We start from the raw sequence: 20,295 nt of genomic DNA, 5'->3' as shown, positions 1-20,295 counted from the left end.
GTTACAATTAGTAAAAGATGCAGGTTAGGATTATGCATTTTAAGTTCCGGATTTCAGCTTTAATCTGTTTAAGCGTTCTTTTTCACAGTTCTACATTTATGTTTGCTGCAAATGCTTAAAAAAAGAAAATGATGGAAATGACCATCCATAGGATCAAACTGAGATATTCAGGGTTATAAATAAATACAGTTTTAATATTTCAATGCAAAAGTTTATTTTGGGGTAAATTGGTTCCTGAAGGTCATTATTATTATTATACATTGTAGACATTCAAATCTAACAATTAAGCCATGCTAAATATAAAATTCTGCTACTTTATATATCTTTGTTCAGAAAATGTACCATTCACTTTAAAGTAGCACTATACTGTACAGTTTATCTTCAAACAGAGATCAGAACAAGTCTTGATCTAGCTTGTCTCTTGGAACACCATTTATTCAGTGCCAGTGGAATTGCTCATGTGTAACTACATTACACAGCTCGCCTTTAACTGACAACTTCTGGACTTTAACTGGACTAGTCTGGACTTTAAACCGACACAAAAAGACCAAACCAAAAAAAATTACACATCATTTGATTCAATAACCAAATGGTGCAACAAATAATCCAGAGATTAAAAATGTTACTATAAAACCAAAGATTGGAATGCAAGAGATAATCAAAGTCAAAGAACACAACTTTTAAAAGTGCTAAACATGTCAAACAAATGAAAATATACAGATGCAGCACAGATTACAAAATGGCTGTTTTTTTGTTTTACGAAACATGGACAAAAAGGTCTTCATGGTCTGTGCTGTTTCAATGAGTTGATGTGATTCGTCAGCATGAAACAGAAACTGGAGGATTGAAAATCTGAAGCCACAGATAATACTTTACTGAAATATTTGATACTCTTCATATAATTAGCAGTTGACTTGCAGTACAGTCTGGTGTGGTTTCAACCCTGCTTTCAGACTTGATGGAATGTCTTAAGTTATAATACAGCTCATTGCTCATTTGGTAGTTCATCTTAATTCACTATCAAAAATCAAAAGCAATCCAAAGTTATCTCCAAACAGGAGGGCCAAAAATAATCATAGGGGAAATCTTTAAGAGGATCCGAGTAGGGGTAAAGTGTCCAGGTCACGTTGATACATCACTCCAGAACCATGAAGGATGATGGTACTGTGTCTTGTCTGAGAGAGAGAGCAATGACAGCAAAGAGAAATGTGACTCTCAGGAGATGAGGGGTGAATGTGCACGGCCTTGATTTTCAATTAAAATGTAGTACATTCCTTAATTAATGGCTTCGTCATCACCATCAGGTTTCGTCATCACCATCAGTCATCGTCTTCATCGCTATCCTCTTCCTCTTTGTCCTTCTCGTCGTCCTCCTTGGGCGGGCTGACGGGGGGAGGGAAGTCGAGGCGAGCCCAGGACATGGGCTCAGACTTCTTCAAGGCGATCTCGATCTTGGCAGCCATCATGTTCACCACGCTTTTACTCACGTCAATTACCTAAACGTAATGTGGGATTGTGGAGGGCAGAGAAAGAATATGAAAAGATGAAAAGGCTACCCTGTCGATGTTTATCCGACCTACCTAAAATTAGTAAAAATTGTTAATTTTGAAAAAGGTTCATATGTCACATCGCAACCCGTTTATTATTTTGTATAATCAATTAAATCAATCTGTTTGATTAACTGTTGTGCCCTTATATTTTCCTTTAAATTTGAAATGTGTGGAAAATGTCATGTTCTAGCACATTAATTTCAAGGAGCTTCAAGGGGCATTAGCCAGAGTTTTTGCATCATTTCACAGTTCCAGTAAAATACCAATTTCAATTCAAAAGCAATTAGGCCTACTTACCCTGCTATAATTATGAGTGACTTTGTAAGTGTGTGACACAATCAAACTTGTTACCAACGCTAATTCAATTCAAGCAGTATTTTTTTCCCCTCATTTTTTTTATTTTTAAACCACTTCCCCAACATCAATGCTTTTGAAATTAAAACGTATCAAAGGACTTCCAGCAACTATCAAATTTAATTATTGGCTTATTTTCTTAATGCAGTTTTTTAGGTTGTTTTTGTGCTTTATTTAGATAATTATTTAGATGATTAAATGGGAGAATAAGATGCATGGGGCGACTCATAGTCTACAATACTTACTCCCCACAAATTGATGTTCTGCTCAAACTCCTTCTCCCCTTCAAACATGATGTGAATGTTGAGCTGTGGGAGGAAGAGGCATCAATTAAACGGCAGGACGATGAAGGTGAGCGGCTTAAACAGACAGCCATACAGAAGATCCACAGAATGGACCACAGAATAGTCATCTCCTCAAAAAGAACCCACAACGCTTGGTGACAACACAGCATAACAACACAGTATAACAAAGTATTCACATAATGTTATCATTAGCAACAGCTGGGTTACAGCTGTTATCTCAAGCACTCCTTTAATGCATTGTTAAAACCTGACTCAGTCGTTGCGGTTTGTCAAATTGCTGCTTCTATTTTAATTACACAATCCCCCTTGCCTCTCCATGAAAGCTTGACAACAGAACAGGTGTTCCTCACCGTGATGCTGTTTGCCTCCACGTAGCTCAGCTCTGGGTTGGAGTTCTTCGAGTAGATAGAGATAATGACCTGGCTCCCAGTTTGGTGCCAGTCAAACCGACATGGGACCACTTTCTTACCCTGCGTCCAAATCACAAACAAAGAGCAAAGTATGAGAACATCTTTACATACAGTATGATTACAGCCTTACATACAGCAATGTGCATATGAGAACAGCTTTACATTATGATAAGTTATATATTATGTATTAGCAATTAGCATTATTAATAGCTTCATGTTGTAAGAGGTTTACACTATGAGAACAGCTTTACATGAGGATGTTTAAAACATAGGCCTACTTCTACATTTGACTCCATCAATTTAACCCATTATAGTCAAAACATGTACAGTATAAGTAAAAAAATATTATTCAGTAAGTTAAGAAAAGGTGCTATACAAATAAAGTTTATTATCAAAAAAGACAGCCATAACAATACATTAACTCATTCAGTGCCATTGACGTGTTTCACGTGTTTTTTCCCAAAGGCCCGCGTGGCAATGACGTGTTTTTGTTTTATAGTGGTTTAGTAAAACATCGCGCTGTTCTCTATCACCCGGGTGATCACTTTCACTTTCAACTCACAAGGATCCGGAAACAACGTCATCTGAAGATTTCCGCCTCCGTCCACTTCCTGTTTAGCTTTTTCAAGGAAACGGCTGTATCTTCAGTTGACTTTTTTTGCCCTTGATTTCGCGAGACATGTTATTTTCAACGTGCTGCTAGAAGAGAAGGGGCCATCACGGTGGGAGTGCTTGGTCTCTGGGCGGCGCACACACATACCGTGTGTGTTTACAAACGGCTGGATGAGCGATGATAATGTATCTAACTTTTCTGTGGCCAGTTGAAAAGGTAAGAAAAGCGTACATTTTTGGCTAGAGATGGTATATTCACATGCTGCTACAAGAGAGGCCATCGCGGTCGGAATAACGGATATACATTTTCTGTGACCAGTTGAAAAGGTACTGAATGAGTTAAAATAGACTGCACAACTACTGTGGTGTCAGAGTAGTATTACTCTGAATATTTGCTTTGGTGTAACTACAGGGATGCAGTATTTTAATTATTTTTTTGTGTAGATACTTTTTACATGATTCTATATCATGGATGAAAATAAAACATTTTTACAGAATGGACTGGTTATATTTTATAAAGAATACTGAACTTCAGGTGAAGTTTTAGTGTAAAATTGACAACAGTTTAGACTTAGAACACTACTGTACAGTCCAGTGTGCACAATATCAAACACTGACCACTAGGTGGAGTCAGACATACGCTAGCTTTCACACACACACACACGCACGCACGCACACCATCGCCATGGGGAGAACAAGGAATTTCCCCGGTGGCTTGGACTGCTGATTGGCTCGCAGTCAAGCCCGTGTTCAAAGCAAAAGCCACATGGGGGGCAGCTTGGATGCCAGTCAGTCAGATCTGGCTAGAGTCTCCCCAATAGTATGAACTCTGCCTGTCACGACACAAGATTAGTTCCAAGCATGTACCGATAGCCAATCCGAAACTGCCATCACAAGACTTAAGTGAACGCAGCAACAGCCCATATCAAGGTTCATGTGGTGTGCTAAATCGATAATAGTGGAAGGTGGACAGTGGCAATCCAGAAAAAGAGAATGAGCGAGAAAAGTCCCTATATAACAGTATAAATAATTAGGGGTTGAAAAGGTCTCATTGAGTGTGTGCCTGTGAAAGTACTCCACTGATTGACATGAAACTGACAGCTGTCAAGAACCAACCAGACTTTGTGTGTGTGTGTGTGTGTGTGTGCACCTGATGAGACGATGAAGTATGTGAAGTGAAAGATGTTGCCTGGCTATTGACATGATGACAATGTTATTGCACGTTGTCATAGCCTCCATCCGTAACACATGATTAGGTCATGACATCAGTAGCGGCTGGTGGTGATTTTGGGTGGGGGGCATCCATTATACTATAATATGCTACCCACAGCTCACCCTGCAGCAACAGCATCACATTCCAAATACCAAGTTACAGCAATGACACTACTGTAGGCCTGTACTTTGTTATAGCAAATGCTCCACAACAACACAAGTACCCACAACAGAACAGGGGTTCTCCACGGACATGAGCAAACAGATTAGAAAGTAAATAATCAACTTCATTCATTAGAATGCCTCCGCCTGCCATTTTTTATCCTTCACCTTCGAATAAACAAGCACACACAAGCAGGTGCTGTCATTGGTCAAAAGCCAGTGCACTTACGGGCCTGAGGGCTGAGGAATCTTAGCCAAAATGGTGAGTAAATAAAGGAGGCGTGACATGTCAGCTGTCAATCACTCAACTCAATGAAAACCAATGGAAGCTTATTTGGGCTGTAAAAGAAAATCAGCCCATTTTGTCATAGTGTTTTTCTTGTAACTATTTGATGCTGTTGCTGCTTTAGGTTCCACCAGCACATAACATTATCTCTTCTAAAAATATATATAATAATTTCTCATCTTTATTCCATAAGATAGGGAGGGCTAAGCCCCACTAGCCCATTGAAACCAGCCGGACCTGAGTCATGTACTAATTTGAAGTTAGGATCAGTTATAATACCCCACTCAAGCGTGTTGAGTGGGGTGCCCATATTCAAATGTCAAATGAAAAAAATGTAAATCTGCAATGTGCCATCAATCCTGTGGCAGTAGTTATCTGTGGCATAGTAGATTCCTTGGGATGTCGAGTTATATATTTTGCAATAATGCTATTATTATGCTATTATCCAATACACATATAGAGCATAAATATTTATTGTAATGCCAGAGATAGTAACTGTTGTTTGTTTTTACATTTAGTTTTTTTGTTGTTGCAATGCTCATGGTTGAAACAAGGTCTGTATTTGTCCTAAATTAAAAAGCAACAAAAAAAAGACTTAATCGGGGGGAAAAAAGAACAAATACCGCTCAGATATTTTCTTAGTTTGGGGCCTTTTATGACCAGTAGGCTACATATTGTGTCCCAATCAAACCTGGACATTGCCCTGATTGATTCAAATAGGCTAGGCTACTTTTATCCCAGTTGGTACAGTTGTTTTTCTTTTATCATAGTCTTGAAAATCGAAAGCCCCCTCCCCGGACATCACTGATAGTGCAGAATACGCGTTAAGCAGAACCAATCGGCATCTCTGCCAAATGTTTACCGCTGGTGGGAGTGTCGCTCCAACCCTCTGCGTAGGAGAGGCTGGTAAGGAAATGCTTTCCATTTCACTGTTATCTGTTCCAGAAAAACTGCTTGCGATAACATTTTAGGTGAGAAGTATAGGCTGTGCAGTTGCTCAATCTCAATTCATTTGAGATCTACAACTTCTAATTTAAAACTTTGTTATCATCATATTCGGTAGTTTCCATAGAGTTATATTGGAGTCAGGTCCTGTCAATCTCAAGTGGTGTCGTGTGTCACTCACTGGTGAAAACGGTTGCAATGTGGCTGATTGGCCACCGACCGGCAAACTTTACTAATCATTTGCATAAAGTTGAGCCGATATCAACTTTTTGACACTCTCCTTGCCTAGAAAATGAATGAGTAGGGACCTCGCTCTGCATACAGGTAAATGCACCATAACTTCCAAACCCTAGCTATTGTCTTGATGAAGCCTATGGATAAATCGTTCACATTGCCACTGTGTTTAACATAGGCCTAAAAGTTGATTTGCTGTTGGCTAATTATTTTGAAATTTACATTCACCAAAAAGCAGGAGATTAAGTCTTTGTAACTCAACTAAAATTTTGCTGGGACCCCACTTAAAATGTGGCCCAACTTTGAGCTAGATTCCCCGGTCTGACTGATTTTCTCCATCTACGCTGCCCCTGCATACACAAAAACACAAAGTCACTCACTGACAAACCAGCATACCCACCGTATCTTTTTTCCTCCATATATGTGTTCCCTTGGTGCAGCCTTCTTGTGAGAGGAAGGTATTAAAGTCGGATGTTTTCCTCTTACAGCAACTCCAGTACTTCATCCTGAGGATGCAAGGGAGATATTAGTTTTAAAGCTGTCAATCTCTTGGCAGTCTACAGTGTCACTCTTTGGCCTGTTGGGAGTCGTGCGATTCCAAAATATTGGTTTCCTTTTAGTGGTTAATAAACACTAGAGGCCCCAATGTTTTTTCCACATATTGCAATTGGTGTGTGAATACTAACAAGTGGAAACTGATTTTGTAACTTTATATTTCTGCTATACATTTACTACTTTGTGTTTCTTTGTGCTCAGAGGATGCCAAATACTGGGGTGCCCCCTTGGTCCACCTGGTAGAGCACATACCATTAAGGCTCAGTCTTTGCACAGCCGGCCCGGGTTCGAATCTGACCTGGGGCCCTTTGCTGCATGTCCTTTGCCATCTCTCTCCTGATATTTCCTGTCTCTCCACTGATCAAATAAATGGATATTTTTTGTTTTTGTCGCATTCCTAAGCCAATAATTTGATGACCGGCAGCGGTTCTGGTAGGAGACACAAAGAGTCTCCTTTGTGTCTCCTACCGGAACCGCTGCCTACCGGTTCGCTGGTCGTCAAATGATTGGCTTAGGAATGCGACAAAAACAAAATAATATCCATGTATTCAAGTTTCTATAGACAGGTTTCCTGTTAGTAAACATTGAGAGGAATATGACCGCGCAGCTGCGGGGGGAAGCCTATGGGTGCGTTTGGAAATTACGCACCGGAGCACACTCGGCTATTAGTTTGTATTGGCCAGTGCGCTCACTGCCGCTCAGGGCTGTATTTTCGAACGCGCCTTCCACCCCCAGGCATGCGCAGATTGCGCATTATGGGGTGACTAATCGATAGAAAAAAAATATTTTTTTTGGGTGAACTATCCCTTTAAAATGTATCATACATGTCATGAATCATTATCGTAGCCCATGCATATCAAATAATCTTTCAAGGGAGAGATGCACACCCCTACAGTGGAGGTTAAAAAGGTGTACTGGTTTAATTTTAAATATTCATTTTCTCACATTCTTGGACCTGCCAGCCTACTGCTACTAACCCTTCATGGAAGATAGGAAATCCAACATGGTAGGAGCACACCTCATCGTTGCTCGCCGGGCCTTGAAAACTCTGGAGAAGATAGTAAACTATTAGTTAACTATTAGAGAAACAGCACAGTATTTTCTAGGCCTGTCCCGATCCGATACCTACAGTAGATAGGATATCGGCCCGATATTAGCACAAAAAAAAAAGGATCAGAACGGACTGCAGGGAAAATATCCAATCCAAGCCATCCGATCCAATAACCTCTTGGTTAATAATACATGGGAATGTTTTTCTCATAACCTACTTTTGTGGACTACTATTCTGGGGAAGTTGTTCTCCATGTGAGTAATATTACCCGATCAAGCCTTTTATAACATTTCAGACTACAAAATAAATAAAGTAGTAAAAAAGTAAAGATTAAAAAGTATGCTGCCTGCCTCAGAATAGAGAGACAGAAAAATGTGCTGGTATTGGAATGATATCAGTATTGGGTAATAATAGAAAATAATAAAAATAAATATATCATAAAAAGTTGGATCGGGACAGCCCTAGTATTTTCAAATACAAATGCAATCAATGAAGGGTCAGCACACGCAACAACTAATATTCTTGTTGTGTGTGCTGGCCATTTTGTTTTGAATACTGACTTTTAGACCTAAAGCACTATGCACTGCATCATTATGAACAGCAAAAAATAATAGGTTTATTAGGACATGCAATCAGTTGTGCACAACAATGTAAACCTGACCCCAACCTCTTTGAGAGTATGCAATTCCTTTTTGTGCCAGACAAATTCCACTGTGAAACACCTGGTTGGCTGCAGAAATCATTTCACTTTTGCATAATGTTATATCTCATTCATTGTACATAACGTTTTCAGATGCAAATTCTCTCAAAGGCGGTCTCAGAATAGAATTTAGCTTAGAAATGGTCATCTTTCCAAGAAGGTTCACCAAGCTGGAGACTTTCGTCTATTTCTCATATATTGCCATTCATTAATTTTGCTCCAGTGCCTGTAGGTATAGTATAATGCAATGAAAAGACAGATAAACCTTTTCACACCTACTTGGAGAGATGGGAAATTATTCAGTGCATTTGCAGACTTGTTACTCATTAAATGTTCACCTACTTTAAGGCAACCTGAATTTTTACAGGATGTTCCAATCTTGATCTCGTCACTATCCTCCTCTGAAAGAAGAAAACAAAATGTCGGAATAATGGACACACTGGACACTGAAGAAATAACATGAATTATGAGCTGCAACATTTTAGAATCTGAATCACTTCATTCCAAAGTATGGTGTATGTATGCAATGCATTTTCTTGAGGTGCAATTATGGCACAAAAGGCAATTAACCGATTAAAACCGGGAAAGCCTCTGTGTAACCACTTTAACCATTATTTTATACTTGACTATTCAAAAATAGCGGATATAGAAGCTCATAGCACGTCACTTTGTGCCGCGGCCAAATACATATCATTTTGGGGGTCCTTGACATGAAAAAGCTTGAGCACCACTGATATAGCAACATATGTTTTTTCAGAGAACTGTTAGGATTTAGAAAACATCTTTAGAATCGGCATCAGGTCTTAATGGGTAAAAGGACCATACATGTTATCCATTTTCAAAGACCTCAACTAATGGTATGTTTTGACATTACTGCCGACCATTTTACAAAGCATACGATGCTTTCTTTATTTTAAGAAAGCTATTGGATTGCATTCATTTCAGTACAGTGTGATAATCAACTTGCAGAGACAGGCTTGAGATAGGCAACTGAATGATGAAATTCATCCCAGTGTTACTTATTTTTGTCAAAGTTACATTATCATAGCATTTCAATGCATTTGAAAGCACAGATTGATGTCTGAAAATAGTCTGTGGAGAAAATGTAATAATTATGTCCATGACCATGACTTAAAGCAGTGAACTCGTTCAAAAATGTATTTATTTCCAGCAGCTCAAAATGGTCTGTGATGGCAGAGAGTCCTTTATTCCTTTAATGTGATCTTAGAATGGAATCTTAGATTAGACGTATAACTCGCACAGCAGATATTTTCTCCCCCACAAATGCAGCATATTGCCTCCAAATTCACCCGCTGCCCGGCTTAATGCCAAAATGTGCCAAAAAGTGCCAAAATATGCAAAGGAACATTTCACCAAATTTAGGTCAATTAGCTTCAGCTCTATGACAATTTTACAACACAGAGAGGTAGCTCTTGCAAACTAACTCCTACTGCTTGCTTCTTTTATGTCTGTCTTGTGTGAATCTTCAATTGGACTTTATCTGTAACTAAAGTACTCAAGCAGAGTAATAACGCGAAGCTTAAGTGACTAGGTTTTATTTCTCCCCAAGAGCCTTGCCCTGGAATGGCTGATACTCCATACAATACATTCTATGTAGAGCCATAGAAAAGTGAAAGGATTAAGCTCTCTGTGTGTACTCACACAAGAATTAATATTTGCTGCGGTTTGGGGTCAACTCGTGTCATATAGTATCATATCCATTTGGAAGTTCAAGCTGAAAATTAGTAAAACGTCTCTAACTTCCCACAAGGCTTACACAGACAACATTCTCAATAAGTGACTGGATGGCATTCACATCTGCACTAAATTTCCTTCAGTGAGCACAGGTCTTCTGACCAAGGCGTTTTCATTGTCTGAAAAACAAGGCTAAAAACTAAGGGTGACTAGGCCTTCAGTCGTAGCCCCCACTATCTGGCCTTCCCATGGCATTAAGAAACACAGACAGTTGATTCCTTTAAAAAGTTGCTAAAAACAAACCTGTAGGTCACCTATTTTTGGCAAAGAGATTTGGTGTAAACATGGGAAAACCAGATCCAAGTACAGTTGTAACTCAAGTCCGTTTCTCTGAGAATAGAGGGTTTAACACTCGCACTCGCTGGCAGTAAGGCCAACTCGGGGCTCGACACGCTCCGACACCTTCTTCCCCACGCTGCGGGGATACTATCGTCTTTTAAATATTGATTAGCATTTCAATCCCACTCAAACTTTACGTTGGCTACGCTTCATTTGGTTTAGGCTACAGGCAGAAAAATAATAATATAGGCTATAACTGGGAACGTGAATGGGTTAACTTGGAACTTGGTGACTGAGATCCGATATGTAAAATCATATTATCCATCATGATATATATATATAATATATAGCCTATATGAATGATTATAGCATAGAAATGATTCACTGGTAGCGACAGAGTAAACAATATTTACTTAAGTTACAAAGATTAACTTTTCAAAGTTAAATGTATGCCTGCTGTCTGAAGCCGGAGACGCGTATGAAACAGCTGATCACTGATCGCTGTAGCGAGTGCTACACGGTTCTTAATTTCATAGGTTAAATACATGACGCATCAGCGCCACAAGCAGACCTACTACACAGGTCTAAAAAGACACTTCCGCATACAGTACGTCACAGACTATTACGTGGAGTCATCAACACTGAGGATTCTTCTGCCTGTCTGGTGTTTTCCTATAATCAGCAGAAGTGAGAGTGTCAATTCCTAGTCTATTCAAACACAAAGATTTGTGCTGCGCTATCGTCCGAACCTCACATTATAAAGTTTCATTCATCCATTGTTGTCCATTATTGAAAGGCAATCAAAGGTTAGAGCTCATGATTCAAGTGTCGGGTAGCTAGTGTCTGACTTTGTTTTGAGACAAATATGCACGCATGCAGGCTGGGTTATTTGCAGCAGGCACATTGCTCAGACTAAATACAACATTTAGAGATTAGGTTTATGGGTTTGGGTTGGAGTTATTATAAACACAGTTATCATTTTTATTTAGAGGATAGAAATCGTTTTGCCAGGTTCCGAGCTGACAGTGAAATGCAAATGATCCCATTAACTTGAACAATGATCCAGGTGGTCTGGAGAGCGGTCAATTTTGCCAGAAAATGGGGGGGGAAATGGATGGCATGATGATGCCTAATTTCATATTTAGAAAACGTTTCAGATGGGGAAAAAACAGAGATGATTTGAATCGAATATTTAGGAAAAGTCATGGAAGGGTAACCTTCTGCGAGCTTCGTGAGAAAAGATAATCGACTTCAAAATCTCACAATCGGTCCGGTTGACTGCTTAGACAATGTTAAGTGGTTAACTTTCTTCTTACTGTTACTTTGTCTTTGTTATGTTATTTTTATTCTTTGTACAGCACCTTGTAATAACTAGTATAACACCTTTGTTTTGAAAGGCGTTTTATACATTAATGATACCTTACATACATACAGGGCACACAAACTGACAGGTGTGATTACAATTACGCTGCACCAACCGCAACACACCTGTCAATCTGAGTGCCCCATGTGTTCAGTGCGGCTGGGAATGCCATACCGTCACGTACAGAGAATGAGGTCTGTGTGAATCTTGTGCCAAAGTGGATATATTTGACAAAATAAATGTTTTCTGCAAGAACTTTCAAATGGATATGATACACTATAAGAGCCCCCAAGCTGCAGCGATTAATTATTGGGTGAATACACAAAGAGGGCTACAAATTAGAATGCCGCCGAGATTAATCCCTCCACAAAAATGGCTGTATATAGAATACATGCAATGAATGGAATATCAGCCATTGTAGGGCTGCAAGAGCCTTTGAAGATAGGAAGGAAAACAGATGTTAAATCAACCATGATTATTATTATTAGTTTTGATAAGCTTAGATTTCATATCTCACACCATATGCACTAACTTTCACCAGCAAAACAATAAATGAAATAAATAAATAAATTGATTAAAAAACAAGACAGGGTCCAATAACAGCGTGGCTTCCCTGTCAATCTCTGACATCATATAGATGACATCAGTCTTGCCCAGATATGGACTTACACATTTCGATGGTTCAGAGGGATGGTGGATTTGAGATGATTAATTAACAAAATGGGAATAATATTCACACGAAAAAGAAATATAGCTGTCGATTGACTTTCTTGGCATACTGGCAGCATGCACAAGAAATCTGGCGCTGATCGGTATCGTGATTTGCGAGATTAGCCGCGGATCGATGGACGTACAGACAGATGGAAGCGCGCTCTTCTAGATGGCTCGTGCCATGCCAGAAAGGTTTTGAGGGGATTTCCCACTCTCTTTAGTTAAATTAACACCCAGTATATTGTCGTGTGTAGGCAGTTTTGGAGCGCACTCTTGTCCTTGCCATCTTTCACTCAAGTGCCATGGTTTGGCAGAGACAGGCAAATTCCCAACTGTCAAAGTAAGCTCAGTCTTTAGTTTCACTTTTCTAAAGTTGCCCTTGATAAGAGTCGACTGTCATCTAAAAGCTCAAGATGTTGACATTAATGACAAATACTATGTCCTCACCTTTCTTCTCTACAGTATTATCAGACAGCTTCAGTTTCTCCAGAGCCTGCTTCAGAGAAGAAGAGATCTTGTGCTGAATTCTCACCAGCGGCTCATCACCACTATAAGGACAGAAATTGGTCTTTAGAGCAATGGCAAGAAATAAATACCCCCCCACCCCTCAAAAAAATGTTCCATTTAAAACGGCTAAGCAAACACCATGAAATCAAATTCTAGAGCTTTCGGGACCAAAAGCCCAAGAATTGAATTAATGACGTTTGCATAGCAGTGTTGCGTGAAGCTTTTGTATGCATTATATGATTTGTACCAATGTTAGATTTCTGGTTAGCAGACTGCCTTTTTGCTACAGATTATAAAATAATAAAATGACAATAATAATATTAATAATATGTGTTAAACATACTAAGTGGCATCTTAAGGATGGCGTCTCTGAGATCTGTACCTTGGTCTTGTTATAGCCTCCAGAGGCTTTGGTGCAGAGATGATATACTCGTTAAATTTAGGTTTTAGTTCATCTACTTCGTCGGGCTTCACTGGCTCTGGGGGCTTCTCTTTGTTGTGGGGACCTTTTGTACAACCCTTACATTGGGGGAAAAAGAGCAAGGACATGTTATATGCTAGGGCAGAAGAGTAGAGTTGACGCTGTTATACCTACAGTACAACATTGATGGTAATCAGTATCTATAACAACTCTCTAGTCTAAGACAACACAAGCTTGTTAGCAAATCCCTAGTGGCTACGCTGCTCTTTACACACAACCAGAACAAAGTGGCAGGCCATGGGGTCACCAAAATCAGTAGGACTCAGATGGTCATGGTGCACAGCAAATTCCATGGCAAGCCATTCATTTGTTTTTGATAAACAAGTGTTGGGCTGATGGCCCAACACTTGGCAAGAATGGAAACAGGCCTAACTAAGTCAAACTAAAACGAAATAACAAATACTAAATGGTAAGAAAACAAAAGCCATCCATATATCCATATGAAGAGGAAAAAAAAGTTTAGTCCAGAAATATTGAGAAACGATACAAAGGGGCTGTCAACACTTACAGTGATGCTCAGAAAGTCTGAAAAGTCGGTGGTTCTTCTCTTGCAGCAGGACCAACCCTTAGGAGAGAGACAATGCACCGAGACGTTTAACTCAGTCACAGGCAATCAGCCGATGTGATAAACAACATGATGCTAGTATCCAAATACTTTTTACCTTCAAAGCATCATGGAACACTGGGACTCCTGGATGGAAGGTGCAACCGTCTTTGAAAAGATAAGAATACTGGTTATTGTTACTAGAAGATTAGGTTAGTTTAACTAGACCGAGACACAGTGGCGGAAAAAGTACTTGCATGTTTTACTTAGGTAAAAGTATCAATACTGCAATGTAGAAATATTCTGTAAGTAGTAAATGGCCTGTGTTCAACATTACTTGAGTAAAAGTGCAAAAGTATTGGCATCAAAATATACTTTAAGTACCAAAAATAAAAGTACTAACATGTTTGAAAATAGCCGATCTACAAGCTCACAACGTGTCGCGGCGTTGTGGGCTTGTAGATCGGTTATTTTCAAATAGCCTATGTATAAAATAGGGCTAAAGTGGTTAATGTATGTTTCATAATATCATCATTTATATCTGAAAAGTAACTAGTAACTAAAGTTGTCAAATAATTGTAGTGGAGTAAAAATACGTTATTTTCCTCCGAGATGTAGTCGAGTAGAAGTAAAAGTACTGACAACTGGAAATACTCAAGTAGAGTAAAAATACGTCAACATTTTACAGTACCTGAGTAAATGTACTTAATTACTTTACACCACTGACGAGAAAGCTGATTTGTTGTTAACAATATCCCAACCCCCATACAGTACTTGGCTCATTAGGCAAAAGGGGTTTGGAATCCAACCCGGATACTATACCATCCACACGCCCTTACTTCTATACATGTTTTATGCATGGTTTCATTTGTATGTGATCTTCTACCATTTCTTTATGTTTATGTAATTCCTGTGAATAATTTTGAGTAATTCATTTTACTTCACATTCTAGAGGCCTATATGCACATATCCTACACCTACAGTATATCCCTGATGTACTCATGCTCTGCAAAAACTGGCAGACTCCAGCTGCAATGAAATTTGCATGTTTTTTGCACATAAATATGCTTTATGTAGCTTTCCTAGTTCCTACACTTAATGCACATAAATTATAGTACCAATAGTCTGAGGGATTTTTGGCCTGCATTAGCACTTTGCTTAGATTTTTTTGTATACAGCTTTAAACTACTTAATAACTATTGAAATGATCAAATTTCCCCTTGGGCATCAATAGAAGTTTGATTATAGCTCATAATGTTTCATGAGAAACAGGACGGCAGGGGGGCTAATGCTGTCCTGAGATGAAAATGCTCAATGGCAAAATAATCAGTATTATTAAATGCAAATAGGACACGCTTCAAGATAAACAGAGAGAAAAATCCAGAGAATGCCTCACTGTATTGATTAACTTCAAATGAGGGGACAATCAAATTCCTATATTCATGAGTTTGCTTTTTGAATTATGCATGTTTTTCCAGCTTTCGCGTCAAATGAAAAACTAATAAATATTGTATCACACAAACATCGTTTGTGTACATAGTTTCCTCAAATATTAAGGATCTGGATGTTAAATTAAACCCTCAGCTCAGAACTTATCAACATGCTCACAATAACTTCATCTTGTCAACAAAAGTTGTGTAGTGATCAATAAATTCCCTGAGCTCTCCTTCTGAGCCACTACACTAGCCTACTAGTCCTATATTTTTGGACTGAGATCCAAATCTTACACTACCACTAATGTCTAATACTTTTTAACATATAAGCTTGAAATATGGTTAATATAATCATATTCTTAAAGAGTACTTGTAATGCAAGGTCTGGTAAATGTATACAAAGATTACCCACATAATCAACACCTGTAGCATACCAGAAATACAGCAAATAACATAGTCTAGTACAGATTAAGATTTTATTATCAGTCTGGTGTTCTAGAGGTGAGTCAATCACCCCTAGAGAATAAAAACAGCACTGCAATATGTTGTTGTTGTTGTTGTTGTGTAATGTGTGTACTAATATCATCATCATTATCCTAGTGTTGAGACTACAGTCTATTAACGTGTGTCTCAAACATTGGGGGATGATTCAGATGAAACCGTACAGTAATCAAGACCTGCTGACCTGTGGAAACAAGCCTGGAAACAAGCCTGGTGACGCGAGGTTAGCCGACCTGTAACTGGTTTTCTAACACATCCTGTCCCAGGAAACTGGAATTATAATACCTTAAATCCTCATTCCCATGCAAACATAACAACACACCACAGTTCAAAGTGAACCAAATGGACATTTAACACGTACATCATGATACGGTTTCTAACCCTGAGTCAGGGTCCCGACTCCCGACCCTCTTACGTCAGTACTGTACAATACTATAGAAATTTCGAGATGATCAGAAGTCACACACAATGCTAGTAGGTTGGGAAACATTAGCTATAGCACCACTCACCATCAGGGTTATTGTCTGGGTCAAACCGCTCTCCACAGCCTTTATTATAACACAAAACGGACATGATGGTACTGTGGAAGGTGGTTAACGGTTAAAAAAATTACCAACCAACGAAAGAAACAATCAAATTCAGAGATGAAAGAAGGAAAGCTAAGAGAGTTGTGGGCCGATAGATACTAGTATCCACACAGACTTCTGCTTGCTTGCTGCATTGGTAGATTGTAGATCCCATAGCCGCAAAGGACGGTATAGGTCGCACGATGATTGGCTTGTTGGTTGTCAACCTATGGTTGTCAAGCAACTTCTGGTGTAATCGCGGAAAAGGTTTAAGTTTGGAGCTGGACAGTGGTGCAAAAAGTACTGACATTTATTACTAAAGTAAAAGGATCAATGCTGCAATGTTGAAATACTCTGTTACAAGTAAAAGTCCGGAATTCAAAGTATCAAAATGTACTTACCAAAAGTAGAGTACTCATTATGCAGAATGTCCCATTTCACAAGTTTTCAAATGTATAAAATGTATACAAATCTTTTGAAAATAGCAGATCTACAAGCTCGTAGCTTGCATGTAGATTTGCTATTTTCAAATGGCCGAAATGGGCTGAAGAAGTGGTTAAAGTAATAATAATCAAAATCTAGTTACTAATAACTAAAGTATTCAAATAACCCATTAAAATGACAGATATAACAACAACGAAAAACTCCCTCTTCAGTAGGAGTCACAAATACTACCACTGATGAATGCTGATTGATTGAAGATTAACAGTTTGCAAAGACAAACACAAGGGAGTGCAACTGAGAAGCCTATGCTATTTATTAACACATTGGACAACGGTGTTTGCTAGAACAGAAATGTCTGACGTATTATTCATTCACAATTAATATGATTGCAGTTGAATAACGATGTTATTCAGTTGTCCAGCAACCACGTAGCCAATCATAGCGCGACAGTTCTTCTGGGGTATGGGACCTCGACTATATCCCCATGCTTCATTCGGTTACTTCCGGGTATGTTCGGTTCCACTCGGTGAAGATCGGAGGAGCATCCAGAGAGCGACCGTCCTATCCAGCCAACACACCCCCAGTGTTGCCATGTCTACTTATTATAAGCGACTTTGTTTTTCTGTAAAGTTGCTTGTAAAATATTGGTAGTTTAGTTGCGGCAACCCGGCAACTTGCGGGTTGCGGTTTTTTGGGCTTGTTTCTAAAGTGTAGTTGTTGCTGATTTGGGCTTGTTTCCTAATGTTGTTCGGTGGTTCTCAAACATTTTCATGTCAAGGACCCCCAAATTAATATATTGCCTATTTGTAGACCCAACCTACTGAAGATATTTTGTGCCAGACCCCATACAAGATTTCAACCCAATAGGCTATTCCTAAATTTTCACATTTCCCCCCACGATTTTATTCGAAAATAGCAGATATCTAAGCTCACAACTCGTAGCATCGTGACGCGTTGTGAGCTTGTAGATCGGCTATTTTCAAAAAGCCAATGTACAGCATGTGGCTTCTTTGGGGCTTGTTTTCCTAGACCTGGTTGCTTATTTCTCTCACACAATCTGGCAACATTGCTCATGTATCACTGTCTGTCTATCACTCCACAGCAGCGCACAGCTGATAGAGCGGCTGGAAAACTTGCGATAAACATTTTTAAGTTATTTTATGCCAGCTTGCTGTCGGTCCATCCATAACGAATGCCAGTCCTTTTGCTCCTGCTTTACATTTTGTTGTGTTTTTACTGATTAAGTCCTAATATTACTCCCAAATGTAAAGGATAATACAATAGGCTCTGGTGTGTGCGTGTGAGAAGATATAGGGGTTTTGTACGAAAAAGATAGTCTACCTTTCCATGCCGAGTCTTGCAATAACTATAGGTTATATAGCTTGCAATAAATGATTTGCTTTGCGTGCGCGGTTACGCGCGTATTACCCAGCGAGTCGAGGACCTGGTTCCTCTGACCAGGCGGCTGTCTGTCTATTCAAATGATGGGAAAGCCGCACATCGCACTAGCAATGATTATGGAGGTTTCTTCTCAAGGTAAGACACACATGTGATTGTTCAATCATGAGTGAGAATGCAGGTGTCTGTCTGCACGCACGACTGAGCCTGAGCCTAGGATCTGCATGGAAATGCAGAAATTCACAGCACAAGCTCCGAGCTGCAAGCATCGATTAGAGTGCATGGTGACTGTGAGATGCTCAGATGGTTTTTCACTATTTTATTTTATTTTATTGTATTTATTTGTATTTTATTGTATTTCATTCTAATAATCTAGATTAACTCATGGTTTGTTGCAGAACGTATACAAGGATTTTCTACATTCTTTCCAGATGACTTATTAGCCTATTTCTATTTTTACATTTTCCTATGTTTTATCTGAAGTTTATTGTATTTATCGTAGCTACAGTGTGTTGGTGTTATTGCCTATTAACATTTGATATTATTGCCAATGTTTAAACTAAATCAACATGTTTGTTTTGGCAGAGATTAGGCTATACCTTATAGATTCAAGTTGTAAAAATAAATTATAATTAAAAATAATCAGAAGTTTTAAGTAGCTTTAGGCTATAATCATCTTTGGCATTGTTGCACAGGGAAATGTAGTTTTGGACCAATTTGGAGGCTTAGAGTAGGCTACAAATTGATCCAAAACTACATTTCCCTTTGCAACAATGCCAAAGATGATTATAGCCTAAAGCTACTTAAAACTTCTGATTATTTTTAATTATATATATTTTTTACAACTTTAATCTATAAATTATAGCCTAATCTCTGCCAAAACAAACATGTTGATTTATTTTGAACATTGACAATAATCTCAAATAGGCAATAACACCAACACAATGTGATGGGGAGAAAAACAAGTAATTTAGTACTTAATTTGGCCACCATAGAGGAAGTCATTATAATGAGGAACTTTATGGAAATAAGCTTATTAGCTTTGTAGGCGGACTATCACAAATAATGATAAACCATGTAAAAAATAATGACAGTATTTAAAAATCATGACCTAGTGTATAAAAATGATGACTTGTAAATAATGATGTTGTAGTTCATGTGCTGCGTGCTATGTAATGTATTGGTGCTATGTAATTTATTGGACTATCTATTTTTTTGTGTGTCACACGACCACATTGGAAACAAGTGTTTTATTACCCTTTTATGTGTATATCCTGGGTTGTTATATTGTGTTGGCTTGTATTTCTTTTACCAAAATCAAATCAAATCAAATCAGGCTAAGTCATTATTTTGAGAAGGTTTTGCATTACTTTGAGATACTAAGTCAGTATTTTGAGATAAGCCACTAAGTCATTATTTTGATAAAGGTTCTCACTATTTTGAGATACAGTAGTCTACTAAGTAATTTTTTGAGAGATACTAAGTTGTTATTTCTCATCATGTCTTACAGCATCTCTCTCTCTCTCTCTCTCTCTCTCTCTCTCTCTCTCTCTCTCTCTCTCTCTCTCTCTCTCTCTCTCTCTCTCTCTCTCTCTCTCTCTCTTTTTCATCACATGGAAATGGGCTTCTATTGATTGCCAAAACATTTTAGTATAGTTTTCTAATTGTGAATAACCTGGCGCAGCTGCTCAGTCCATCATGTTATTTGGTGACTTCTCATTGAAAGAGTGAAAAGTATTCTGCACTTTGATGTGCTTATGTTAATAATAACTCATACATACTTATGACCCATACAGCACAGTGCTTGTGGTGCATAATACAGTGCTTGAAATTGTTTTTTAATGAATTCAATTGATTCTAAATAACATGAGATCTACTCCAGCCAGTGAATACAGTGCTCTTCATTCTTTCCAATCTTAGGGTGACTCAATCAGGGA

The 20,295-nt window shown here is 38.6% G+C and overlaps 1 protein-coding gene across 1 annotated transcript; it reads right to left on the bottom strand.

Annotated features, from left to right (window-relative positions):
* Positions 1-6: 6 nt before the first annotated feature.
* On the bottom strand, positions 7-16,667 carry chordc1b (cysteine and histidine-rich domain (CHORD) containing 1b). Its single transcript, XM_084074971.1, has 11 exons — positions 16,460-16,667; positions 14,135-14,184; positions 13,981-14,037; positions 13,374-13,510; positions 12,932-13,032; positions 8,719-8,777; positions 7,603-7,673; positions 6,471-6,576; positions 2,560-2,679; positions 2,150-2,212; positions 7-1,496 (listed from the first exon to the last, which is right to left on the bottom strand). Exons 1-11 carry the CDS (start codon positions 16,521-16,523, stop codon positions 1,320-1,322), a joined length of 1,005 nt encoding a protein of 334 aa, XP_083931097.1. The 5' UTR covers positions 16,524-16,667; the 3' UTR covers positions 7-1,319.
* Between the last annotated feature and the right edge of the window lie 3,628 nt (positions 16,668-20,295).

This window comes from Gymnoscopelus microlampas (assembly GCF_963454915.1).
Source record: "Gymnoscopelus microlampas genome assembly, chromosome: 12".
Taxonomy (NCBI): Eukaryota; Metazoa; Chordata; class Actinopteri; order Myctophiformes; family Myctophidae; genus Gymnoscopelus; species Gymnoscopelus microlampas.
The sequence above is the reverse complement of the archived record's forward strand: the minus strand, read 5'-3'. Positions and strand labels throughout refer to the sequence as shown.